This window comes from Glossina fuscipes, unplaced genomic scaffold (genome assembly GCF_014805625.2).
Source record: "Glossina fuscipes isolate IAEA_lab_2018 unplaced genomic scaffold, Yale_Gfus_2 26, whole genome shotgun sequence".
Taxonomy (NCBI): domain Eukaryota; kingdom Metazoa; phylum Arthropoda; class Insecta; order Diptera; family Glossinidae; genus Glossina; species Glossina fuscipes.
The window spans coordinates 7,330,715-7,358,496 of NW_023998421.1; the positions used below are offsets into that span (position 1 = coordinate 7,330,715).

General features: G+C 33.6%; 5 protein-coding genes across 11 annotated transcripts in view; 2 read left to right on the plus strand and 3 right to left on the minus strand.

Moving 5' to 3' along the window:
* Positions 1-40: 40 nt before the first annotated feature.
* Positions 41-2,237, minus strand: LOC119635336 (kelch domain-containing protein 3). 3 transcript variants are annotated; one of them, XM_038030114.1, is made up of 5 exons: positions 2,103-2,237; positions 1,651-1,950; positions 838-1,593; positions 626-778; positions 41-551 (listed from the first exon to the last, which is right to left on the minus strand). In XM_038030114.1, exons 2-5 carry the CDS (start codon positions 1,881-1,883, stop codon positions 488-490), a joined length of 1,206 nt encoding a protein of 401 aa, XP_037886042.1. In that variant the 5' UTR covers positions 1,884-1,950; positions 2,103-2,237; the 3' UTR covers positions 41-487. The 3 variants fall into 3 exon arrangements, with proteins under 3 accessions (XP_037886042.1, XP_037886044.1, XP_037886043.1); XM_038030116.1 differs by having other exon boundaries at positions 838-1,033; positions 1,094-1,593; positions 1,651-2,231; XM_038030115.1 differs by having other exon boundaries at positions 2,191-2,207.
* Positions 2,238-2,341: 104 nt separating this feature from the next.
* LOC119635296 (transforming growth factor beta regulator 1) lies at positions 2,342-3,491 on the plus strand. Its single transcript, XM_038030044.1, has 2 exons — positions 2,342-2,506; positions 2,582-3,491. Exons 1-2 carry the CDS (start codon positions 2,444-2,446, stop codon positions 3,446-3,448), a joined length of 930 nt encoding a protein of 309 aa, XP_037885972.1. The 5' UTR covers positions 2,342-2,443; the 3' UTR covers positions 3,449-3,491.
* Positions 3,492-3,643: 152 nt separating this feature from the next.
* On the minus strand, positions 3,644-5,448 carry LOC119635295 (etoposide-induced protein 2.4 homolog). The gene is made up of 4 exons (XM_038030043.1): positions 5,143-5,448; positions 4,820-5,073; positions 4,083-4,757; positions 3,644-4,001 (listed from the first exon to the last, which is right to left on the minus strand). Exons 1-4 carry the CDS (start codon positions 5,155-5,157, stop codon positions 3,659-3,661), a joined length of 1,287 nt encoding a protein of 428 aa, XP_037885971.1. The 5' UTR covers positions 5,158-5,448; the 3' UTR covers positions 3,644-3,658.
* A 2,413-nt stretch (positions 5,449-7,861) lies between these two features.
* LOC119635297 (adapter molecule Crk) lies at positions 7,862-9,646 on the minus strand. The gene is made up of 2 exons (XM_038030045.1): positions 9,031-9,646; positions 7,862-8,960 (listed from the first exon to the last, which is right to left on the minus strand). The coding sequence occupies exon 2, from the start codon at positions 8,837-8,839 to the stop codon at positions 7,934-7,936; it is 906 nt and encodes a 301-aa protein (XP_037885973.1). The 5' UTR covers positions 8,840-8,960; positions 9,031-9,646; the 3' UTR covers positions 7,862-7,933.
* Positions 9,647-11,964: 2,318 nt separating this feature from the next.
* LOC119635545 (AP2-associated protein kinase 1) overlaps positions 11,965-27,782 on the plus strand; it is a 30,526-nt gene continuing 14,708 nt past the window's right edge. For all 5 annotated transcript variants that reach the window (XM_038030390.1, XM_038030391.1, XM_038030392.1 and 2 more), the window contains exons 1-5: positions 11,965-12,597; positions 25,780-25,901; positions 25,980-26,113; positions 26,185-26,737; positions 26,809-27,497. In XM_038030390.1, coding sequence (XP_037886318.1) covers positions 12,444-12,597; positions 25,780-25,901; positions 25,980-26,113; positions 26,185-26,737; positions 26,809-27,497 — 1,652 coding nt within the window. In that variant the 5' untranslated portion in view covers positions 11,965-12,443. The remainder of the gene's footprint in view (positions 12,598-25,779; positions 25,902-25,979; positions 26,114-26,184; positions 26,738-26,808; positions 27,498-27,782) is intronic.

A 27,782-nucleotide genomic window follows, 5' to 3' on the forward strand; every position in this document is an offset into this window, starting at 1 on the left:
TATAAAAATTTGTATTTATGATGAAAAAATTTAATTTTGCTTAATATTAAACTAATAAAAAGAAGAATTTAACTACGTTATGATAATAGTTATTATATTACATATACACTTAGAAAGTTAATCAATATTTACACATATGGGGATAAGAAAAATTGTTTTCGCTTTTTTACTAGGTTTTATTACGTATATTATTTGTGCTCAACTTTTTTTTTTTAATTGTATAATTGCAGTTCGGCTCGGCGATAAGATTGGTAAAACATATTTGAAAACATATTTTGAAATGTCTTTAATGTAAGCCCTATACAAACAACCTTTCAGTGAAACTTGACCCAAAATTCTTATTTATCTCGTCGCTGGTCGCATTTGATATAAAAATAAAAATAAATTTTGAATTGGGTTAAATTTCAAGTTATTTGATTGTGCTGTATTGACAACTGAGTTGCAAAGGTTGCTTTTTTCAAGCATAATACTCTTACAATTGCCAATTTTAGCCAGCGTGATTAACCGGTCGACTTATGGAATTCGGCTGAGTCATAGCTTTTATTTCATATCTGTAAAGAAAATACATAGTATTAAGCGCCATAAAATCAACTTTTTTTTATCAAAGGAGTGGCGCAAAATTTACCTCAGTTCCTTAGGTAAACATGTGGTATCAATACGTTTTTCCACTACAGTCAATATGGCCAATGTTTTAAGACGGGGCTTAAAATCGAGGACGTGGGTATCATTATTATCAATAAGAGATGTTTGTTCTTGAACAGCAGCATGGGGACAAGGACTGAAATAAAAAACAATAAAAAAATTAAGTGTTTTGAATCCATGCCATTATAAACATACCTAGTACCACCAAAAAGGAAAAGACGTGCATCCTTAACAATGCCGACTTGACGACGTCTGGGTGTTGGTGGTTTACCGTGCGGCTTAACAAGATTCCAACAATTCGTTTTTGGATCGAAAGTGTACAAATCATTAAAATGTTGATCTAGTAAACCATTGTATCCTCCAAATACATAAATCAAATCATTGTAAATAACTGAGAAAAATTTTACTTTAATATTTTCCCGAAAAAGATCCTTCAAATTGTCAAGCTTACACATTGAATGGGATCTACGGCCAACGGGTACTTTTCCTGTTATAGATGGACGATGCCAAACTTTAGTCTTCAAATCAAGATATACTATTTCAGGACAATACATTTCCTCTTGACTGTGGTAAGGGCTGTGCTTGTCTCCTCGCCCTCCAAAAATATACATACGTCCAAGTGTATGTTCTGCTGCATGGAAATCACGAAACGATGGCGGTACTCCAAAGGTCTGCACATAGCGCCATTCCATTGTCTCGAAGTTAAGGGCATGTACATCGCATGAAAACTCATTTATTTCCTCGACAAAACCACCGAAAATGTACATATAGTTGCCAATCACACAAGCGGAGTGACCATCGCGAGCACCTGGCACAACTCCCGTTACGTTAGGACGCGACCACGACAAAGTTTTAGGATCGAAACAATATAAAAAATTGCAAAGACTTTCATCATTCCGGCCTCCCCACATATAAATCTTCTCCTTATAGGCCACTGCTGTGTGACCGTAACTAAAAACGCAAACAAAAATTTACAAATTCAATTTGCCATAAAACGAGATAACCTACCGCTGAAATGGTACTTCAGGATATTTTAACACCGTACCATTTTCGTCCTTTTTTTGCGGTAATAAAGTCCATCGCAAATTTTGCGTGTTCAAAACGTGCACATCAATAGATTCATTAAATCGGTAATCATCTCCTGTGCAGTAACCGCCGAACGAATATATTAAATCACAAACACAAACTGCTGCATGGTTAACCCGTCTTGGCCCACCATCCAAATGAACAGTCCAACGCATTTTTGTTTTTTATTGTTTTTTCTCTTTGTTCTTTTTTCCAAGGAAACTTCGACTAGAAGGCAAATACCTAAATACAATACAATTCTAAATGATCTTATAGCGCAGCTGAAACTTCAAAAACTCAATTTAGAATTTGGGTTTTATGACTTGGTCTTAGCGCTGCCGTCAAAATGAATGTATTGTGTGTCGATTTAATTAGAAATTCCGATCATATCTTACGTTTCCTGCATCTACTTTTTTTGAAGATAAATGTTTCTGCATTTCCTAAATATTACCCGGTTCCCTTTGAAAGTTTTGTAAAACTTACTTGTACCTAAAGTAAGTTTCGTTTACGTAAAATAAATTAACAAAAAGAATTAACATTTTCTTTTCTTCAGTGAACAGGATTGCCAACTTTACGCAACTAAAATATGGTGAATAAGTCTATAATGAATAAATACTGCTACATTTAGTGGTTAAATAAAGTATTGGTGTATATTGCAAACCTCGCAAACTGTATTGAATATTTACTGTGTATGCAGAAATAGGACGTTGTTCTTTTTTATTTCAAAGGATTTATAATGAATGTGCACTATGAAAGCAAGTACAAGAAAATCAAAAGGCAAATAAAGAAGCTAGTGTTCGTAAGTTCCTTTTATTGCCAATCAAAAATTGGCATAACATATTTGCTCTTTTTAAATGGACGTTTGATTTTTTAGGAAAACGCCGCTCTATGTGATGAAGTGGCCGAAGTGCAGACAGAGTTATGCGCTGCTCGTGAAGAGCGACGATATCTTGTAAAGCGTTTGTTGCGTCATGAAGGATTTGAGAACGTTGGGAAAGAAGACAATCCTGCAGAAGCAGGCTCTTTTTCTACGCAGAAATTGTCAACCTCGAAGAAACGAGGCCCAAAGAAAAGACAACGAGCTACCAGTACGGGGGGTGGTTCTGTAGAACAGGAACGCGACGGAATTACTTTGAGCGAGAAAAAATTCAATGTAGATATATATGGCAAACCGAAGTTCCCAATCAATCTTAGTAATATATTACTGCATTCCATGGGAGAAATTTTACCGACAAATTCAAATTTTCATAACGAACATTGGATCTATCCAGTGGGTTACATGATCACTCGTATATACGCACATCCTAAGGAACCGCAACGTAAATGCGTATTCACTTGTAAGATATTAAATAACGCCGGTATGCCTCAATTTCAAATTATTCCGGATAACGATTTGGATAGCGTATTTTTCGGCGAATCTGCGAACGTATGTCACCAAGGTTTGCTTGAAACCTTGCAAAGATCACTGGCCGACGTAACTAAGCTTCCTTTGCGTGTGCAAGGGGAGAAATTTTTCGGACTTGGAAATACTACGATACAGTCGCTTTTACAAAATCAAGAAGATTTCAAGCATTGTGCAAATTTCAAAAGTTTTTTATCGGCGGCGGAATGGAACTTTCCCGAAGATAAAGATCCGACTATATGCTATGAAGCATTGCAGTCCATAATTGCAATGTCCGCTTATCACACTATGCCTGAAGTAAAGGACGAACCTCCAGACGAATTATTCGAATTAAATTAAATCGAAAACAGAAAATATGTTTTAGTTTTACGCCATAACACTTTATAAATATAAAAATTATCTTGTAAAAAAATCCTAATTAAAATGAAAGGCAAAATCACAAATATACACACTAAACGTAAAAGTAATCAGCATAGAACAGTCGCATTTCCTCTGATTGCGCATTTTTTTTAATTGCCATGTTATGCTATATAATGAATATTATAAAAGCTATCTTCGTTGTTGATCACTTATAGGTGCGGTGGGAGCTGGCGTAGGTATAAGATTGCGAGCACTTGTGCGATAACGCATTGGCATTGGTATATCGGATGTCCTGTGCAATGATGGATTTATCTTTTCTGGGGGTTGAGGGTAACGATATTTTGGTGGTTCCTTTGGTGTGTGTGCTTGAGCATCTTGAGGGGAGTGTTTACGCTGTCTTAGTGGTTTCTCTTGAGCGCGTGGTTGCTGTTGTCTTTGCGTAACCTTCTCAATTTTGGTTTTATTTTGTCGTCCAGTAAACATTAAATTTGCAACGAATATAACCGGCGAAAATAGCCGAATTGGAGTTTCACTTTAAAGATATACGGGAAAAACAGCAGCTTTAATTAGCAATTATTTACTTCGCCATAGCTGTTAGTACTTATATACTTACGTCGTTCCCACGAGTGGTCGTGCCTCGTTGCCACTCAATATGAAAAGAGGGAAAAATATTGAAAATATGCAGCTGCTTGCGATTAGCGAATTTGTTATATTTGTGACAAAAAAGAGAGGTGCACCAAACCCCAAAAAGTATGGCCAATTCATTTCAATATAGCTTAAACGCTTATGTAGCTCCCAACCCATGTTGATCCATTTGTACTCAAAGCAGTACAAAGAGTAAAGCATACAGAGATGTACAAAACACAAGCTATTGCCAACAGAGGTTATTGGTATCAAACTGACCAACATACTCTGAATTAAAAACAATGCTTGGACAACTAAGCTAAATAAGAAGTCCGCAATTAGTTTGCTTAAACTCGGGATCAGTTGGGGTTTCCCTTTGCGTATTTTGTACGCTTCGTTAGCGATATCGGCGAACCAAAGAGAACTCACAAATTTACTGAGCAGAAATATTGGTAGCACCCACATCATGCCAAATATTATGGAAAGTATAGACTGCAACCAGCTCCAAATCAGATGTAAATCATCTGAATCTTTCCCATAGCACAAAGTTAAAAGAAACTTAAGCGTCGGCAGTAGTAGGTGTTCAAATAAAATGATACTCATCCAAGTGAAGCCGCCATTAAGCACACAACACATGAAGACTTTTTGGGCAATTTTCTTTTCTCTATAAAAATGGGAAAATAGAAATGTACACTTTGATATATATGTATGTATAGGGATATTTACTGTGGTGCCACGCGGGGTTCAGTCAAGCGATTACGTAGGCTATTTAAATTGCGTTCATCAGGATTTTCACGTTGGAAATCGCGCTGCCTTTCTTGCTCCAAAATCATTGCTGAAGCCGAAGAAGGTACTGGTGATGGACTGCGTCGCATTCGATTCTGACGCTCTTGTTCCGCTATTTCGGCGTCGATATAAAAAACAAATGTCATGCCTTTAATGCTATCCCAAAAACCGTGCAAAAATCCTAAAGTAATGTTCTATTTGAAGGTGAGAGACAAATTCGAAGAAGTTAGAAGTATGAGGCAATAGATCGAAATTAAATTCACCTTTGCAAATTCCATCGTTCGGTAACTTTTAATTTTAATTTAAGAAGAATATTTGAAGAATATTAGAATATTTCTTTCTGGCGTAAGGATTACACAATTCTCTTTTGAAAAATGAAATATACAAATTTATACCCTATTTTATTATCCCTATATTATTTTTTTGATATTCAATATATGTAAAAATGACTAAAATATTACATGTCTATCAAAATAAAACTAAATGACAATCTTTCATCTATTAATGTACATTTCGAACACTTTTATTAACTATTCGTTGCTTTCTATTCAATTTTTCAACATTCATCATAACAAATAAAAAGAAACTCGCAACAAATTTTCATATGACTAATTGAGAATGATTGAGAGGAGAATTTTTTGAATACTTGGCAGCATTACGAAATTGCTTGCATTGTTTCTGTAAAATTTTCTTTGCTCTGACAGGATTACTTGCTGGATTACTGGGAGGATGTTTCTTTCGTCGCTTACACTTTAAATAATTTCGCTAATAGTGATCAATTAAAAGTAATATGAGATGGAGATAGTGGACTTAACAAAATTTTGAACAACGGATTTGAACAACGGATATTGAGTAACAAACGGGATGTTCTTCGACAAAGCACTCTACCGAACAATCTCAGCTTTGGAATACAAACATTGGTTCATTATTCTTTATCGTTATAACAAGGTTACATTTTATAACACTCTCAAAGGTCCATACTAACGTTTATTTATTATGTTCCATAACTTGGAAATTACTCATTAAAATAATACTGAAAATAACTTTTAAGCTGATTATTGGGTTACCTCTTCCATCTTTTGGAGAATTGTGTGTATATATTGGAGTTCGATATGCAGTATAATATAAAAAAAGGGATTATAAAATGCAAAATTGGAGAATTAGCTTTTAAATGTTAAATAAGACTTTTTTTTATTTGACTTCGGTTAACATCTTCATCACATATGTTTTGGATCGGCATTCTTCGAAATAATCTTTGCAAATTTCGAGATTACAATCGAGAAAATTTAATAAAATAATGTTTTATCAAAACAAAGGTTCCATGTGTTCTTAAGATATATTATATTTTTTTACATATATTTGGGATAAATATTTCATCTTAAAAATAAAAATGTTCAATGTGTGCTGCCAAAATATTTGTTTTACATTGGTATAAAATTGAACAAACTGGCAACGCTGTACGTACCTACCGGAATATAAAAAGTGTATAGTAAATAAATGTTGTTCTTTCTTTCAATCGCGTATCGGTGATAGGAAAAAAACTCATAATCAAGTATAAATAATTAGGGAAGAAAGATCTCACATTCCAACGAAAATTATGTGTATTGAAATAAATCTTCTCTGCTCTTCTTCCTCTTCCTTTTTCGTTTGATAAGCTTGATAAGCGACCAGAAAGTATACTGTACGACCAGAAAAGTATACTGTACGACCAGAAAGTATACTATACGATCAGAAAAGTATACTGTACGACCAGAAAGTATACTGTACGACCAGAAAGAAAGAATTCGTGGAAAACAAGTGTATTAGCAAACGGTGTTATTTACAAATATATACACAAATCTCTTACTAAGCGAAAAACGGTCCAACGTAAAGCCTGTGTTTGTATAACATAAAATGTCAACTTTATACTGCGGAGGCTTGAAACGGTCTATACTTTCGAAATTTTTATATTTTTAAACAAAATCTTAATATTCAAGCATTAGCTAAATGAGAAAATTTCTAAATATTTGCGAGAATATTGTGCAAAAATACTTAGTATTTTCGTCAAATAAAAGCATTTTGTGTTAATTTTGTTACTTTTTTAATACGGACAAAATGTTTCTTTCGGCGGTGAGATGTACTTTCGGCGGTGAGATGTACTTTCGGTGGTGAGATTCACTTTCGGCGGTGAGATGTACTTTCGGCGGTGTCATTTACTTTCGGCGGTAAATGATACTACTCGGAAGTCTGAAACTAATTAAAGGTAATCTCTAAGAAAGGACAATATTTACATTAAAGGAGAATAAATAAATTTTAATTTACAGATGACGAGAACAAAGAAAAAAGTGGCTTAAGAAAAACAAAGTTTTTTAAAGCTTAATAAGACTGAAAGGGCCAAAATTGCGCACATATAAACTAAAATGGGAATAACTGCCAACATTCAACCAATCAACAACGTCCACATCCAATTTTAAGCGTTCTTTAGTTAGAGGACCGACCGGCTTATTATTTACGTAAATCCCAGAATCACTTTCCAAATCAACGATGAAAATTTCTTCGTTGGAGTCTACCACCTCCAAGTAACAATGCTTTGCATTAAATATCGCCCTTTCTCCAGGAAATACTGATTGTTTTCAATTTCAAGTTGAAGAGCTGTTGCAGTCTCTCCGAACATTTTCTATTTTTTTACAATTTTTAGAAATTTGTAGTCCTCAAAAAATTATTTTCTCTTAACGTCTACTTTAAGAATATTCCCGAAATATTCTATCCACACTCTCCTCCACCATTTCTTTTATAATGCTGGTTTTCATTAGGACCAAGAAAGCCAATGTTTTTGAGTTAAAATGTGAAAAATAAATAAATTTACTTTCCTGTTTTCAATTCAAAGACGTTTTGCTTATTTTTATAATTTTATCAGAGATTAAAGAAATTGACATTTAGAAAGAAGAAATTATTATGTTACTTTACACTTTATAAATAAATTGATAATTTTAATATATTTTTACATGAAACTTTACAATTGTTGAAATATCGCCTTATATATTCATTTTCGTTTTTTTTTTTTTACTTGAACCATTATTTAATATCATGTGTTTCTGTTTGCTCAGAAAAAGTTTGATTATTAGCTTTTAATTCGCAATCATCAACAAATTCCACATGGGTAAATGGAAAATGGCCTTTTTTCCCTTTTAATTCACCTTCCCATTGTCCGTTGATATTCATTTTGGTAACTTTAATAATATTTCCGACTTCTAGTTTTAAAGCGGTCTTATCATAGGCGTTGGGAACACGAGCCTGTTTCACACGAGCATAAGCCGGCAGTTTTCGATTGAGGTCCGATTTTTGTAAAATTACTGGAACATTCTCCATGCTTGGCAAAGTTCTAGATTGTTTGACGATATTGTTTGAGCTGCCGCAATTATTCCCGTTACCAGATGATGGTCGCTCGATAAAATTGTCTTCAGAGCTTTCATCGTACTTTTGAATATAGGGAACAGGTATTTGACCAATTTTACCCATTGCATTTTTAGCTGTCCACCATTCATCTTCATGTTTGTGTATAACGGTCAGTACTTCTCCACGGCGAAATGGCAGGTCATCTTGATCCATTCCTTCAAAATCGAATTTCCCTATAACAAGTTCAGTTTTTTTAGCAACTGGCCGCCTCAATGGTGTGGTATCCAAATAATGTAACGTATAGAATGTTAAAAGTTTTGGCAAGTTTTCAAATGACTGATCTCCAATACGATAAACAATTTGATCGTTTTGCTGAGCCTTGTTTATAATGTAGTTGCTTACTTTTGTGTCTTCTCTTACACATAACACGTAGTCACCAATAATCGAATTACTGTCGCGCACCAGGAAAACACCGCGCTCACGTTCATTCATCAATATTTTGGTCGCATCTTGGCGGGACATGGGGCCAAAGTACCAGCTATCTTTATCAGTTACATCAAAAGCAGCAACGTCAAGGGCCTCCATTATAAAATTCTCCGATGTTTTATTTACTCTCGAAAAGGTACTTTCTGTTCTGATATATATGTATATATATATATATGGATGTATTCTTTACCACTTGGCCTTGAGTTTTGTTATTATTATTCTACACATCAAGAAAGAAACAAAACGATTTTAAGTAGTATGTACTTGTAACATACTTGCTAAGAAATTACTTGTTTTGAGTTCGCTTTTTCGATGACAATATTAACTAAAATGACTTCCGTATTGTTTGTAAATTTAGACAATCTTGTTGAACTCAAAGATGGCCGTCTCCTGACCACGCAGGAACTATGTATCTTTTTGCACACATTTTACGCACTTAAAGTTGGTACATATTTACTTTTTTCTAGCCGAACATTAAAAAACTTATCCAAACAAATGAACACGATCACCAAAAATGTGTATTACATATGCACATAAATATGAAATGTATCTTTTTATATTGTGGCTTTTCTTACTCTTTGTGTGATAGTACCATTTTTTGTAACAATGTGAATTTTTCAATACAGTATTACCAGCAAGATCGTTTTTATTATTACGAATTGATTATTGTCCGGCAGCAATTAAATTATTTGAACTATGTGCAATTCGAAAGCTGTGGTTCTTCATCTTATTGGGAGCATGATATTAGAAATTGTCATCCTTATAAACGTACATAGTATAATGTTATTTTGCACCCAATCTATTCTTAATGAAAAAAAGAATTTTTAGCGATATATATGCCATATATACCATCTCGTAATTGTACAAATCATTGCGTCAACTTTTTATGCATAATATAAATCAATGATGACAAAGCTCAACTCAAGTTCCTTGCTGAAAAAACAGGAATTTATCCTTAGTTAATAAAAACACCTAGAGTTAATCAATCAATAAGTAAGTACAGATGTTTACCTGTAAACAAAATATTTTATTTTTTAGCGTTTGCACACGTCAAAAAAAGGGTTGAAAAAATTTTAAGTTTCACTTGTTTCGACAAAAAGTTGAATGAAGTTTTCAAGAGTAATTTTCCAATCAGAAAATAAATGTATGTTTCATGTTCAAACGTTTCATAGTATGACAGGAAATTAAGCAAAACAACTAACTTTCACAACGCTCTTTTACTTATATAAATTTACGTAGTAACAGTACCGTTCTAAATGAAATCCCGAGCCGATTTCTCAATATGTTCAGAGTCAAAAGAAATTAATATAATAAAGTTTTGTAGACCTCTTTATCAAAAATCAAGTTCACCGCATTGCATGAAATTATCAAAGTGTAGAAAATAAGCGTGAAGAATTAATAGCATTACGAAACAATTTTTACATTAAGAACATAGACTTCTGTAAACTTTTTATAAAAAATAAACTTTTTTATTGGTTAGAAAAATCAATAACTTTCTTGAAACGCCTAGCTCTTCTTCAATTGTTCCGAAAAGACAGTTTATCTCAAATGAAAACTAAAAATCAAAATTAATTATTGATTGGAGTTAAGGTAATGAAATGCTCCAAATCTTGTTCATATGCCTAACCGCATAATTTTAAGGCTTTGTCGCGAGTAGACTTTAAAAACTTCATTTTGTTTAAATATTTCATTTTGTCATGTATGCAAAAAATTCATGATTTCCAATGCGTTATTTATTTTTTTTTTGTTTTAAAGCGACTATTTACAACGTTCTGTAGCACAAGCCCATTTCTTGTATTTGAGATTTTTTAAAATACTTTATCACAAATTTATTAATTTTCATAAACAATTTCCCTCATACTCCTCTTTTTCAAGCAAGTTATCCTTAAAAATGATACTCGAAACTAAATCTAAAACTAAACTTTGCCGTTATAAAGAATACAATTCGCAGGAAAAATTTGGAAAACTGCAAATCGTTTATAGAAATAGTTCCAGTGTTGGACTTTAGGCGTGGTGAAGACCTATCATCTATCATTCTATTGACCAACACTATTCAATTTATTTGTTAACATTGTTTAACAATAGTTTATTTTCACAAGTTGAACATAAATGCTATTCAATTGGTATACCAAAATCAGCTGGAAAACTATAGCGAAAGTTAAATCTTTCATACCTAATTTCTCTCCTTACAAATCAATCAGATGTTGCGTTCTGACAGAAACGAAGCGAAAATGAAACAATACGCACTATAGCGTTTTCGGCGACTGTAAGGGTTTCTAGGCTTTCAAGATTAACTTTTCAAAGGAAAGGTTCAATAATCATCAATTATACAACTACATGTTGTATATTAAATTATGGGTATCCTAACGCTTGGCATTACATTTAATTTTATAGAACAAATACCTTAAGAAAAAGTCTGATAGTGAAATTTTAAGTTTTGTTAAACAACAGTAAGGCTAATTTTTTCGGCAATATCGGAAACTTCTGCTAATTGGGGTTTGTATTATTTTTTTATTTAGTATCGGTTATTTTAAGAAAAATGTATTTAAAAAAATTGATTTAGTATCTATTCTGTAGTGCATTTCGAACTTTTAAATATGAAAAATAATTTCCTTATATTACCAAAGGTATACACAAAGGTAAACACAAAATAGCCAATTCAAAAGAATATATACGAAATTATTTACAAATCAAAGCTGGACACAAAGGTAGACACAAAATAGCTATTTCAAAAAAACACATATGAAATTGTTTAAAAGTCAAAGGTAGACACAAAGGTAGACACAAAATAGCCAATTCAACACTATGCAACACAATAATCCCCAACAATCTAAAATGTGTAATCATGAAAACTACTAACTAAACCCCATTTTACATTATATTCACATTTACACAATGGGGTAACCATGCATTGAAGTTAACATAAATCACTAGTTATGACAACACCAAATTTGTTGCTGGAAAAAACCGAAGTTTGTGAAATATTTTTAATGTAAAAAATTTACAACTAAAATTAACGAAAGATTTAAAATTAATAAAAAAAAAATAAAAGTAAATGTCTATTAACAAATCAATTCATTTTATTAAAAAATAACAAAAAAAAAAGTGTTAAAGAAAATTCTAACTTCTATCTTTCTTTTCGACAAACGGAGAAAGAAAAAATGAATCTAGAAAAATTTGTTAATTGTTGGGAAACGACAATATAAATGCGCAAAAAAAAAAACAAAATTTTTTATCCATGCTGCGTGAGGCAATGTAAAAAATCGAAATCATTAATATCTTAGGCAATAAGAAAAAATACCAGATTATTTGCATACTTGGCACAATCAATAAACTGCAAGTAGTCTGACTCGTATATTGCCAGAGTTACAATTTCTTCAGCAAACTTATTTCATTCTCTCGTGTCTATATTTTACTGCTTCCACCACCATCAACATCGTTAGGTATAATTGCAACCGCTCTGGGCAAATAGAACAAAAGAACAAGGAAGAGGGAGTTAAAAGATTGCTTTATAGTGTGTTTTAATTTTTTTTAAAAAATAATATAACGTTTCACATAAAAGTTATTGATATTAACAGTAATTGTCAAGAAAAGGCGTGCCGCTACTCAATTTTTCGAGTGTGTGGGTGTGAATGTTTTGTATTGCATTAATTATATACCGAAAGTTTTGTTAAATAAATAAAGTAAATAGAATAATAAAAAAATGAAAAAAATATTTTCAAAGTTTGATAAAAATGAAAAACTTGAATCCCTCAACTATAATACATCGACCAAAGAAACAAGAGACGCCAGTTTTGTTGGCAAAGTGTTCACCGTTGGTCGTGTCACGGTCACCGTGGAGGATGTTTTGGCTGAAGGTAAGAATACATTATCAAATATAAAAAAAAAAAAACCAAATTCGTAAAGTTTCCTAATTAGTTATTTTCTTTCTACGTCCGACTTGCTAGCGTGATAATTAATTAAAGTTAAGAAATACATGATTAGATAAAGTTGTTTTGGATTAGTTTTGTGCATGCGTTCAACAACAAAAAACAACGATCTAAAAATATGAAATATTATTATGTACAGAATGACGAGATAAGATAAATTATATACATTTCTAATTTAATTTTAGTAAAAACATTATAATATGGATATTGATATGACTAAATATATCTAGGGGGAGTTTTTTTGGTTATTATTCACAATCTCCAATGATACTTTTGCGGCCACTACCAACGAATAGAGACGCGTTACAATGTCACTTCGATTGTAAAATCAATGCCTCACCTATATACACTAATTCATTATACAAAACCTTTATTTTGGAACAAAACGCAATTCGAGAAAATTGCGAGTACTTAGGTGCACTTTTAGCAATCTGATCTGGATAATGTCGATTTAAATTTGTAGCTCATCATCAATATAATAAAAAAAAGGTCACCTATAACATTATCGTCATCATTATATAAGCTACACGAAATGTCGATCCCAAATAATATGCATGTAAGTCAAAATTTTTTGTAATCTGTGCCTGCTAAGAATCCAAATTCGTTCATTATTAGATGGTTTTGCGTGTCTTCTGAAAATATTTATGCCATGTACGCGTTTTTAAAAGAATTGTTACGTTAGTAGATAAGTGTTTTCATTAGTTAAATTCGACACTGTTGTCACCTTCTTTGCCGATATCATAACCATAATCTTAAAGCTATTAGATCGAGTCATAAGTAACTTCCGTTTTTTATCAGACATCTATTTTGTCTTCATTGAATAAAAAATTATATTAATTTAACAATTGATTATGAGATATTCAACATTTTTGCTATAATTCTTGTTGATTAGTGCGGATTTTATTCCAATGTTGCCTTTAAATGGTTGTCGTCAAAGTCAGAATGACGTCCCGTCTCTTAACGTCGTTTCTCCAGAACGGAATTTTACAAGTCAATTTGTAACTGTCCGATCAATTATCAATCCTTCACTATATATCCATATCTTTTCATCTGTAGCCTTAGCGCTATTGCCTTAATAAAGAGAATTCGATGCAACATGCACCACATAAAACAGATGCCAAAAAGACTAAGTGAATCCTCATCTATATAGCGAAAACAAAAACACGTTTGCCTTGGTGATCTAAGGTGGGTAAATACGAACAATAGAATCTACCTATATACGACCTTAGCAATAGACATGGAATTAAACAATACTTTTTGGGAGAGACCAACTCCAGTTGCAAAAGTAGCTAGCGATATGAAGAATGAGTCGTAATCAACAAACATCTAAATGTAGAATTTCATTCTTTTATCCTTTTATTACTTAGTTGCCTTGTAAGGGTAATAATTTTGACTAATAATTCTCTCTCAGAGAATTTGCGAGACGGACTTTTTAAACGTATTTGTCAATTGTGTTAGACAGAAACAGATTATTTGACTAGAGCTGGTGAAATATTTAGCTTTCGCACACAGCTGTTTTGCGAAAATTGTTAAATACAAGAGCCTAGAACCTAACATTGGTATATATGTATATGTGAGAGGTTGCCCCCAAACTAGGGTACAGGATACATAGTGAAGAATATCGTACAGATTTTTAATCATATTTATGCACAATTTGTCAGCCCTTAATAGGGAAATAATAAAAATAAGAAATGATTGGAAATTATAAGCATCTAAAGGCATATTATAAGAAAATATTTGTAATCAAATTCGTCCTTTTATAGAAAAGTAAAGGAATCGAAATATTTCCGCTACGCGTGTTTAAAGGACAAAAACTACATGTCACATATGTTAAACAACTCACTCTTCCTAATAATTACATAAAATAAAGAGAATCCTTCCCTTCTCGGCATTATTCTTTAAAACATCTTCGAACTTGTGACGGACGCTTCATCAATGAGACAGATCTCCAATTTTAGACAAAACTCTTCCTTCCTTTTTTTAGGCGGACTCGCTTAACGGATTTAAGCTAATGATCGAGTTCAACATTCTTCACAGAATTCCGCCACTAGGTGCAAAAACAAAACGATATGCCAATATGTTTTGTCAAAGCTTTTTTGGCTCTAGCATTCAATTTTGTTATAAAAGACCGGTCGTAAGATCTCTGTAGTGGTCCTCAAGATGCAACTGTAAGTTCTAAGTTTTCTTGAATTGACATTAATAACCTCATTATCCTATTCCTATTATCGAGGAATGCTTTGCTTGTACTTTATGGCGAGTTCAAAGTACATATTTATCTACGCCATAGATGTGAAACCACAGCAATGAAGGGTATAAGAAGACGTGGTCCAAACCAGATATTTCTTTTTAAAGAATTTTAAATTTTTTGTCCCCCATCCATCATCACATTTCCCCATTCCTCAATCATGTTTTTCGTCCTTGATAGAAAACATGTGCTGACAAATGTCAAAGTGCAAGAAAAAATGAAGTGTTTCTCACTAAGTAGTGAATAAGAAATAATATTTTCAATAAATACTAGAGACCACTTATGCTTTACCTTACCGACTGTAGGCATATGTATATAGGCATGAAGGTACAATGCCAACGTTCGTTCTGATTACTTTAATTCTGCTTATTTTATTTTTGTGATATTAGAAAATAATGACGTCAAGAGATTCTTTTAACGACAGCTTAGTAAATATTATAAGAGTCTGTATAAATATGTATGTACGTAATACGCTGTAAATAGGTTCATAGCTCGTAGTGAAAGCGCAATGTCAGTTCTTACATTTGATTTACCTCCAATGTGTTTTGAAAATTTGAATGGGGAAGAAATTCAATGGATTTCTCTTTTTTTTTTTTTTTTTTTTTTTTTAGAAGATCTTTAAACAGTTGTTTTTAATTTACGTTATGTATACAAACAACGGAACTCTTATTATTATTTAAATTATTTATATACTATTTAACGGAGATTTCTTTAAAACCTACAGTCGCTTGTTATTGATATTATCTGCTAAGAAGCAAAGATGTATATGTTTAAATCGTCTTGCCTGGTTGTAACCTTACAAACACACACACACAATAATTGGAAAGAAACGTGAAATTCCTGCGTTTTCTATGTCAATATAAGTCCATAAAAATAGGATGAATATGTGATTGATCGATTCATCCTAATATTAAAATAAAAATATTCAAATATCTCATATATATGATAAAATATATGAACAAAAATAAGTAAGAAAATTATTTTCGTCTACAGTCGAATTTTGTATACTAATATCAATTTTTAGATACCCTATCTCATTATTATTAGATTAGAAGTTTAAGGAGAATTACTAGCAGGTGTTATTTAGAATAAATTGAAAAAAATGAAAATTTGATCAATTATAAATTTGTCAGATCGTCGCCGACTCTTTCATACGTTTTTACACAGACAATATAACTCAATTTTTAAGCCTAGGTGACGGTCAACAACACACGTCCACACAGACACATAGACACACATACTCACAGACGGAGAGACGAGGCTAGATCGACTTAGAATTTGACGCTAATCAAGAATATTTACACTTTGTAGGTTATTTAAAGTTTCCTGTTAATGTTACAAACATTATGGCATAATGAACATAAGCCCTTCAAATTCAGTCCAAACACGCACTACCTAATTTTTCTAATGAAATAAGGAATTATCTTATTCAAATTCGTGAGCGTATAAAAGACAGAAGCATCTAAACTACAGGTTTATAGGTTTAGAAGATTCAGATTTTGGGAGAGTCTCATCCGTTCCGGGAAGGTTAAGTCGTAATAGATCTATTTGAAATGTGTAAGTGAAGACCCTACACTGCCTTTTAAAGCAAGTTGTCTTTAAGGAAAAACAAAATCTTCGTTCAATCGCCACTCAATCCCATCTACGAATGAGATGAATTCATTTCTAAGATATCATGTCCACCGACTACAAAAGTAAAGTTTTGAGACAAAAAGTATTATTGAAACTGGATATTGGGGTATGATGGAGAAGCGTCTGTGTGGTTTATGCAATAGTAAAGAATCTTCGGTCTGTCTTTTAACGCCCACACGCCTATCTGGAAGAAACTGAGAACAGCTTTGTTTTCCGCGGTTTTCGCTCACTCTCTCGTAAAGTTTACGCCACGTGCACCACATACATTTTCATTTTTATTCTCAAAATGGGAAAAATCAGACGCGCCCATCCAATATTATAGAGCAAGAAAATTTAGGTTTTTTCTTCTTTTTAGTCTGTTTTAAGATAACTGGGATGGGTATAAAAAATGCATTCACCACCGAATATAAATTTCTTACTCGATTTTAATACTTGAGTGTTTCTACCCGTTCGTCGCATTCATGAATGTATTTCAAATATCATCCACTTTATCTTTTGAACAAGAACTTGAAATTAAGAAAGGTAATCCGTCTGAGTGGCCTACTAGGCAAGAGTCTCGACTAGCAATTCAATGGTAGTGGATTCAAATCGCAAGTGCGATAGACTTTTTAATAAAGCCGAAAGCCTTAGATGCTAGTTCTTTAAGATCTTTAGTCTTAGAATTTATTCTCTGGCTAAATATATAATAATAATAATAATAATAAGAAGAAGAAAGTTAAGAGAGAATAAATAATAACCAGACTAACCTTAGACTAGTTTTTTTTTATTAATCGGAAATTTGACAAATACATAGAATAATATAAAAACGCTGAAGTTTTATCTGCCCCTTGATAAGAATAACATTTAAGAGAGATTATCCATGGAAAAAGTCTTGTACTCCACTGTGCATACCTATGTATGCTGTTGTTCTTTTTTTAAATAGACAGAGCTAGTTCAAGTTTAATGATATCTCGTTAAACTGTCTGCTTTGTTCAAATACAATACATTTGTAAACATGTTTTTATTTATTCAATAATAACTGAGTTGTGTGTAATGCAATTACATGTTTGGTTAAAAATTGTTAACATTCTATTCCTGATGTTATTGTAAACGACGCGAGTGAGAATTACACCTAAGCTTCAGGTGTTAATAATTAAGAGAATTACGAATAGTCGTCGCATCGTTTAAACGCTTGGTTATATGTTTTATTGCCGGAGGGTAAAAAGTGTTATCTTAATTATTCGAGAATTCGTGCATGTAAAGACGTGTTCATATTTAAAAACACGTTTGATTGCCTTCACAAACACAAACCATTATTGCATGGTGTCGCACGAAGCTGATTCGTTCGTTTCGCTTATTAGAAACCCAATTTCTGTGGTTACAATGAGAAAGGCGTTGTCCACCTACCGTTGAGTTTCCTTTGAAAGTAATAATAAATCATAGTTTATCTGAAATATCATAATAGAGAGATGGCGCTGTTTACTTTAAATAGAGAAATCGTTCCGGTTTTAATAGTTGGGCGCCTAGAACGCTACGCAGAAATTTTTCTACCCCACCTTACTTGCGGTGATGTATACAATACCTAGAAGGATTTTATTAAGCTTGTTTGTCTATGCGTCTCTCGATCCGTCCGCCTTCTATTCTTGCATTGAACAAGGCGTACAGGTTGTAATCTCTGAGATACTTTGATAAGGACGAACGCTATTGAAAAGGGTTTGCATTACACCACTTCTTCGACCGTTTACCGTTACGACTCCTTTCGAAAAGCTGTTATATGAATAACTGTAAAGTAGTAAGTCGTGGTGCACTTAGTGGACGAAAAAGAGGAAGCGTCGCAGATATAATCTTCGTAGCCCAGCATAACATCAAAAGCCAATCGGTTGTAACAAACCTCCCTGAATTATGCTACGGTATTCGTAAAGGTTTCTCTGCTTATTACCAGATTGGCGTTATATGTATACCCAGTAAATTAGTCAGCTATACCGCCTTACTTGGTTAAAAGGAATATTAGAGCGTTTAGGAAAAGTCGAATTTTCAGCAAATTAAAATGTTAAGTGATCCAATCTGTTAGGTATAGTTATATATAAGTTAGAAAGAAGGGACAAAATTTATTTTCCACCTTCTAGTTAGTTCACTTAAACACAAGATTATTTAAAAAAAGTTTTTTTCAATAAGGGGTTCATTTTGAAAGTCTCCGCGGTTCCGAGTTTTTCTTTTGTAGCCTGCTTTTCTCAAATGATTCCGAACTGTCAGATTTCGCTAAGCTGTCAGGACTGCGAAGGTCATCTTTGACAATGGAACGGAATCGGGCGAACCTTTCCACTCTCTTTTTTTTGCAACATTTCTATCTGTCTTATAGGGAAAAAACTTCGCAAAGCGTATTACTTCAGATATTTCACTCATTTTCAGTCATATCAGTATAACTTTTTATACGAGCAAAGAATTAGAAAATTATCTACACGAAAAATGTAAGCTGAAATATCACCTTTTAAGCACATGTTCCTCTGAGACAGTTAGGGGAATGTTGCCCGATATGTAGGCATCATTACCAATCAATACCATTCCGGGGAAAAACCGCGGAGAATTTTCAATATGACTTAATAAATGGATAACTCCGAATGTTAGCGCGAATTAAAGCGAATATGCTAACCCGCCTTCATATTCATCAGATATTCTGTCTCTTATGATAAAAGTTGGTTTCGTTCGGTAACTTACTCTCTTTTGCGCGTTTCTTATGACAGTATTCGAAAAAGCAATCCCTTGACTTTAGAAAAAGACGCGGGATATCACTTGTAGCATTCGTCACAGTACGCAGTTGGATAGCTAAATTTCGTTTGTACTTTATACCCTAGGTGATGCAATATTTCATCTCAACATTTGCCACCGTGAGCGCACCAAAAAAGGCAATAGATAGACAGATGGACAGGATTGGATGGATGGATTCTCTAATGCGTGTCTCTGGTTGTCATAGACAGAAATATAAGCATAACTATACCTTTGTTCGTTAGCGATGCATAAACACCCAAGTCTTTAGTAGTTAGAAGTAGTATCATGAACTTAACTAATTAAAGTTTCCAAATGTTTTCGATGTTACGGTTGTTATGTCACAGTTTCAGCCTCGTGAATAGAATTTATTTGTTTTTGTTTTCGATGAAAAATTGAGTGCAAAAGTCGTTGGAGGTGTAGCTGTATTGTAAAGTAGTGATATTCAAATAAAAAGATATTTAATAGAAAGTATTTATAAACAGTTTTTTCAAATTAAACTTTGTCCAAAACAATGTACAACAAGTGTACGGCTAATCGATGTATCGTGGAACGAATCAAATATCGGAACAAATTTACGCATCAAAGATATCACTTAATGTAGATACTCCAAATTACGTCTTCAGGAATCTAATAGCTGAGAAAACCCAAGTATTGGACAATACTGGTTGGAATCTTTTGTACGCAGACGGCTCAAGATCTCCTGGTCTGCCTCCTGCTTGTGCGGTGGTAGATGCTACAGGACGGGTTCTTCTCAACCACATATTTCACGAAAGCACTTCAACTTTCATAACCGAAGCCAGAGCTATCCTTCACGCTGCCAACCTTGCCCATAAAAACAAACTCAAAACCGTCATTGTTACTGACAGTTTGTCTGTATTACAAGCTACCCGGAACCCTTCGACTTCGAGATGGAGCACCATCAACAAATTAAGGAATATAATTACTACACCCGACGGAAAAATTAAAATGTTATGGGTACCAAGTCACATCGGTTTACTGGGAAATGAGCAGGCTGATCGAGCGGCAAAGTATGCCGGTTCTGCTCCTCTAATTATGGATGATGTCATGGAAAAGTTGGATCTTCAAAGATACATCGGAAGAAAAGTTAAAGAGAAAATTGCAGAAGGAAATTTACAATACCATCATCAACACTACTCTTGCATTAACCCTCAATTAACTCCACCTCTATATCCAACAAATGTTGAGAAAACCAAGATCCAAACATTTTCGAGAATTCGCCTTGGTCTTACAGTTGCAACTCACCAATGGATCCTGAAGAACTCTTCTCCCCCAATCTGCTGTTGTGGACAAACTCTTACCATAAAGCACATTCTCTGCGATTGCCTCAACTTTTCCTTGGCTAGAAGTATTGCATTTGGAACGATTAACACTTTGAACATTCTACAATCATCTTCAGGACAGAATATCAATTCAATATTTTACTTTATTAATACTACTAAGCTTATTATCTAATATCTATTTATTTAAATTAGAGTCGATAGCCTGTGTTGCTAGTGCTCAATGTCTTTTTTTTAGTCTAAGAATTCAATTCATTAGTCTAAAATTAAAATAATAATAATAATAATAATAATAATAATGTAGATCTTGCCACTATTGATGAATCCTTAACATCGTTAGGCAGTAACAACTTTTAAACCAAATGTGTCAGCATTTTCTTTAGTTTCCAAATTAAAGTTGTTTTGGTGACGCAAGGCGAAAGAACACAGTTCACAATCGGCATTCGATGGAAAGATGCTTCTATTCGGCGACTTTTGCTTATCCAGAGAATAAATTTGTGGGTAGATTGTAAATTTTAAACAAAGGCATATGGACGCTCTGATCGTACCAATTCACAAAACTGTTTTGAGAGCCCGAAAGGAAAAGTTGCGCAATCTGACTAACACCTTAACGCTATCTATTCACTAATTTCCATGAACTTGTGTCCATAGCAAAGTTTTTCCTGAAGTGGGTAAGGCGTTCGTTTGCCCACTTTTGATCAAAAACAACCAGCTGTTGTTGGAACTGTTTATATGAACATGGATTCATCATTCAGTCCCTAGCCGTGAATAGCCGTGGATAGCGATCAAAAAAGCAGTATCACCAAGGTCTCAAGACATGTAAAGTAATAATCAGAACAGCATGACATTCTGTCACATTTCGTTCGAAAGTTGGTACTGCTAGTATAGTCATATTTCTGCCAGATCGAAGATTTATTGAATGATAATTTCTTTAATTGTTGAAAAATAGAGCCGACAGTCTTAGTTGTTAGTGCCGGAGCTCGTTTCTTTTGCCCGAAAATAATAAAAATAATAGCAACAAATAAGGGAATTGTATTCGTTCGTGAGCGGGAAGGGAAATTTATATGGTGAATGTGTTATGTACTTCATGAGTAAAAAGCAAAAGACACGAAAGACAAAGATATTTACAGTTTGTGTTACATAGACAATTGCCTGTCGCAAAGCATGTTGTTCGAAAAGGTTGGATTCCTTTTAAATTCCTTGTGCGTGTAAGCGTGTAAGTGACATTTTCGTTTTTGCGAACGTGAGAGTGTTTACCACAGATTCTACACGATTGCGCAGACAGACAGACATGTCTAAGTGCATTCCAAGTTTGAAACTGGCCAAGAGCTTGCGTACTTTATGGGGTTTTTGAGCCTTACCTCTGTGTGTTATAAAAATTTTGAGAAAGAAATTAAATTATAACAAACTTTAAAAGCAGATAGGCGTGGCCGAATATTTCCATTTTGGTAAAGGTACTACAGCGTAGCCCAACAAGTTTTATAGGTTTTCGTGAGTAATGAGCAAAAAAAAAATTTTTTTTTATTTTTTTTAAAAATGGAGTTGTCCTCAGTTGATGTAGAACTGTGGGCGAGTCTTTCGACCGATATTAGCTCATTTTCAATACCAATCTGCGTGCAAAGAATCCCAACGTTGCTGCCACATTTGAAGCCGATAGCTTCATTTTTGCGACCAAGGGAATGTTTACAACAGACTGACAGCAAAACTCATCCTTCCTTCATAGCTATAATAATAATAATAATAGATACTGTATTAAAAACACCAACATTTGATTGTGCATTTCATTTGAAATTACAAATGGTTTCTGACTTAAGGCAAACGTTAAAAGTATGTAACAACATCTTTGGAAAAGTAATGACAAAATCAACTCTGGATCCATTACAAAATGAATAGCAAAATATTTGAAGGCTATTCCCTATCGATCTTTTACTCAAAGGACTATGTTATGTTATCACTATGTTTGCAACATATTGCCCTCCGAAGACGAGTATCTTTTGTTGTTGATTAGCTGCACGCATATAGATCAAAGTAGTTTTTGCATAATAAAAGTGATAAAAGTCGAAATGACGACTTGCTTCTTATTAATTATAATTTTGTTTGGTTTTGTTACTTAGAAAGAACATAAATTGCGTTTCAGTTTTGTTGTAAGTCCCTATAATAAAACCAATCTCTCGGTTGGCATTAATTATAATAAACAGAGTATACGAAAACAGTTTGTTTATTTGTGACGGGACGTGTCTTTAAGCGAATTCAATTTCTTTTTTTTTCATTTGTATATCCAAAGCGACTGATTAAAGGTAATATATTCGATGTTTTAATAAATTTATTATCAAAGGCAGAAAGAAAAAACATAATAATAACAATATTTTGAAGATGCTTGCAAAGCAATATCGTTGTGCTCTAACAATATAATAAACAATTTTTTTTTTTTTTTTTTCCATAAACGTAATGAAATTGTACGATCGGATAATGAAAAAAATTCAGATGCGCCTGCCTTGCGTTCGTGTTTAATAAGTGCGCAGAGAGAGAGAGAGAGAGAGAGAGGTAGAGGTAGAGGCAGGCACGCACGCAAACTTCATAAAGAAATTTAATAAATTTGTATTTTTTCAAATTTTTCTTCAATTTGTGTTGTTTTTTGTTTTGTTTTTGTTTTTGTTTTTGTGAAAGTTACTAATTTTTCACAACCAGTTCATAAAAGAAAAAAATTTAAGTTTTATATATATATATATTTTTTTTATGTATATAAAGCACAAGTTTATTTATGTATATATATATATATATATATATATATATATACGAATGTATATCAAACTCAAGACACATTATTGTTTTTAACTGAATTATGTGTGACTGCATGTTAGTTGACCTTCATTGAAATATATATGCGGCTCTGTGTAGATAGATACGTTTGCATGTATAAAGCAGGCATTTGCACATCTCGCTTTCTCTCACTCTTCATCATCATCATCATCATCATCATTATGAGCTACGTATGTGTAACATTTTCTTTGCCTTTATGTATATATATATATTTCGCCGTTAAAAATAAGGAATTACATTAACAGTTAGTTATTGCATGTGTTGTTTACTGATTTATAGGTAGATTTTTATACACACATACATACGTACATACGTAGCATAGATAGATAGATAGATAGAGATTTAGAATTTGTTATTGTATTCAGTTATTTGCTATTTGATTGAAAACTTACATCACCTTTAGCACTCACTGCGGCTGCATGCACTGCTGCGACTCACTACAGAAATGACTATAGGCAATTCCATCGCAAGCATACATATGTAAATCTGTAAGATAATAAACTTATTTATTATATATGCATGCATGTAGGTATGTATTCATAGAGGTGCGATGGATAATAATGCGAATTTTGCGGTTAACAAAAACGCAAGCATTTCAACATAAGCGATTAAAGCGTTTTATGTCTAAACTACGTCTTTTAAAAAGTTTGTGCAAATAATTTCTTTTAAATCCCCATCGCAGAGGGATGATATTCCTTTTGCGAAATCGTTTGCAAAGCCCAAAGAATTATATATTCTCGATCAGCATCAAAGCATGTCCATCTACATCCGTCTACATTACCGCCTATGTGTTGGCAAGGATGAGGGAGAAACAAGCTTCAAAAAACCGTATAAAATTATATAAATTCTTTTTTACTTGCACATTTGGAGTAAGCCTGTCCGTCTGCTTGTCTATCCGTCTGACCGACTATGTATTATCTGCGTCGCTTGTAAATTTGCCAAAGAGTTTGAAGATAGAGACCGAGATCGAAGAACACGCCTACACCGCTCGGAAGTCTTTACAATCAAAACTGAAAACATCTTTGTTTTCGTGTCTTTCTCTCGCTGCTAATAAAATTACACGCAATATAAATTTCTACAAAATTATTCTACAAAAATGGAAAAATGCAGCCACGCCAATCCAAGATTATATTTTCCTGTTTTTTCAATATATTATAGGCGTTGATGGGTGTGAAAAATTCGCTCGCAGCGGAATGTAGTTTTCTTCCTTGTTCTTTTTGTCAATTTTCCTTTTCTCCTTCTCTGTAGCAACGTTTGTTGTATAAAGAAGACGATCAAATATTATGACACATAAATAAATTCTGGCGTACAAAGCATATGCGCCCCAAAGTGATACTTTGTCAGTGACAATGCAATCAGTAGCAACTATTTCACATTTTCCTTCGAAGCCTTTAACAATCAGCGTTCTTCAAGCTCTGTTTAGATGATCTTAACGTATGGATTAAATTAATCCACACTTTATGAATGAAATTCACTTGCAAATCACAAAACGAAGCAAAAGAGTGTTCGTTTTAGCGATGAAACTCTAATATCACTGCCGGCTTTTCGGTTTGGGTTTGACGTGGCGCTCGTATTTCTTCTTCTATGCTTCTTACAACCGCTTGTGAATGATCGTAGGTTGTTCTACGTTGTTATTTTTAAATTTGAGCCGAATCTTTAGCGAAAAATACTGGGTTATTACGAGATGGATGACTATGCTGTATATATCCGATATATTAGCTTGGCCTAATGTGTGGCCTAATATAAAATAACCTACAGTTATACATATGACGATTTTTTAGCATAAGATGTTACGTGGGAAGTAGTCGAAAACGTTGTCGGATACGACCCATCTTTAATAATGTTCGTCCCTGGGGACGAAACATATCGTTGCCGCAAAATTTCAACAAAACATCTCCAAAAATTTGTGTCCTGCGGATTGGACGCCAGAAAACAAGACGGACCGACAAGTTGTAATCGATTCATAAAGTGATTCTGAGTCGAAAGATGAGTTTATCTCAGTTCCGCATACCGTTATTATACCCGTGTACCACAAGAGAACAATAGCATTAAGTGGCACTTCGATAACTTTATTTAACAACATCTTTTGAATCCAATTTTCATTAAAGTGCATCGGCTTTTAATTGTTGTTGGACACAAAACTTCATACAAAAGCACGTTGAGAAATAAATGCCATTAGGAAAATAATTTAATGCATTTAGAGCGTAATTGTATGAAAGCTAGAAGTAAGAGAAATAGTAACCACAACAGCATAGGTTTAATTTTGATTTTTCTCTAAAGGAAGGAAATGTTTACCATGCTTCACCTTTCTTTAAGCCCGGAATGAAAAAAACGCTAAAAAAATATTTTAAAAATGTTATATAATTTCAGGAGGATTCGCAATGGTTTTTTTGGCTAAAGCCAATACCGGCAATGCTAAATATGCTCTTAAGCGTATGTATGTCAATAACGAGCATGATCTAAATGTAGCTAAAAGGGAAATCCAAATTGCGGTAAGTAGCTCGATTAAAATGTAAATTTTTTCACATTCGAATGGTAAAGAAATTTTTAAATATATATTAAATTACTAGAGTAATTTAAGCGGTCACAAAAACATTATTGGCTACGTCGACTCCAGTATAACCCATTGTAGCAATGGTGTATGCGAAGTATTGCTCTTAATGCCGTACTGTAAACAACACATGCTGGCCATGATGAATGCCCGGTAAACGAACGCTTTGTATTTATTAGTTGGAATATTTTTTAAATATATATATATATTTTTTTTTTTTCTAGTTTACAGATTGGTTTTACAGAATCGGAAGTTTTACAAATTTTCTGTGATATTGTTGAGGCAGTTTCCCGACTGCATTATTGTCAAACGCCAATAATACATCGCGATCTAAAGGTGGAAAATATTTTATTAAACGACGCTGGCAATTATGTTTTATGTGACTTTGGTTCGGCTACAGCTAAAATTCTCAATCCTCAGCAGCATGGAGTTACGGCGGTTGAAGAGGAAATTCAAAAGTATACAACACTTTCGTATAGAGCTCCCGAAATGATTGATTTGTATAGCGGTAAAAATATTACTACAAAAGCCGATATATGGGCTTTGGGTTGTCTGCTATATAAATTATGTTTTTTCACTTTGCCTTTTGGTGAGAGTACGCTGGCTATTCAAAATGGGACATTTTCCATTCCCGACAATTCGAAATACTCTAAAGGCATGCATCAGTTGATTAAGTTTATGCTCGAGCCAGATATGGAAAAAAGGCCAAATATATGGCAAGTGGCTGAAGTTGCCTTTCACTTAAATAACAAAGAAAATCCTGTACAAAATTTGCACGTAAGTGATTACTAATCGCTTTAAACTTATCAGCTATTCAATGCATTTTTTTTATTTTATATATATTGCAGAAAAGCTCTCCAGTTAATTTGGATCAATTAGTAGTACCTCCGTTTGAGGCTGAAGCCAAACGTATTTCTTCTGCTGCGGCAGCTGCTATTAAAGCAGCTAAGCCGCAAACTGTTAACATTGAATCCGGTACCAGCGTGGCGCCTCGTCAAAGACCTAAGGGATCTTCAGCTGTGCATGGACCAAATCCTCTGGGCTTAGGTCTGCCACCTAGCCCTTCGCCTCGTAATAATATCACCTCACCACAACCTCAAGTACCCCCCCAATGCGTAGTTGAACAGTTTCAAGCAAATTTTCCAACCGTGACGCCGGTATTACAAAATTCTGTTAATGCCTCAGCAACGACGGTGCTACCAGCAGCGACACCTGTTGCTGCAGCAACTCAATTAATTAAAACAAATCCAAATGACATGGCGAATACACAAAATCCTCCAGCTGAAATTTTAAATAGTCTTTTTGAATCCACGGTGTATCCTGATCCTTTTAGTGAAACATCGCCATCAGCCCCCCTGGCAATTGATGCCGAACCGACAGCCGCTGATCAAGCTTGCATTAACGCAGGTGATATGTCAGGGATAGTTGGTGATGGCGATAATGTAACAAGTTCTAATTTACTATCACCACCTAAGGCAATTAACAATAGTACTTCCGGTCATCGTCGCAATGTTAGTGATACTTCCGCTTTTAATAAGTAAGTAGAGAAAGTAATTGTCCACGAATAACGTAATCGTTTCATTTATTATATTAAAAATATTTATTAATTTCTGATTTGATTTTCCTGCAAAAGCTTTTAAATTCATCGCACATATTTTAGGAAATTAAACATTAATCATAAAGTTGATCGAAAAAAAATTGCAATAACTTTTTAGAAATCAATTCTTTCTTTTTTTTGTTGTTTTTTCTTATATATAATGTGTAGTTATTTTTATAGAAGAGCATTTTTTTGTGAAAGCGCTGAAATTTTGCAATGAAATAT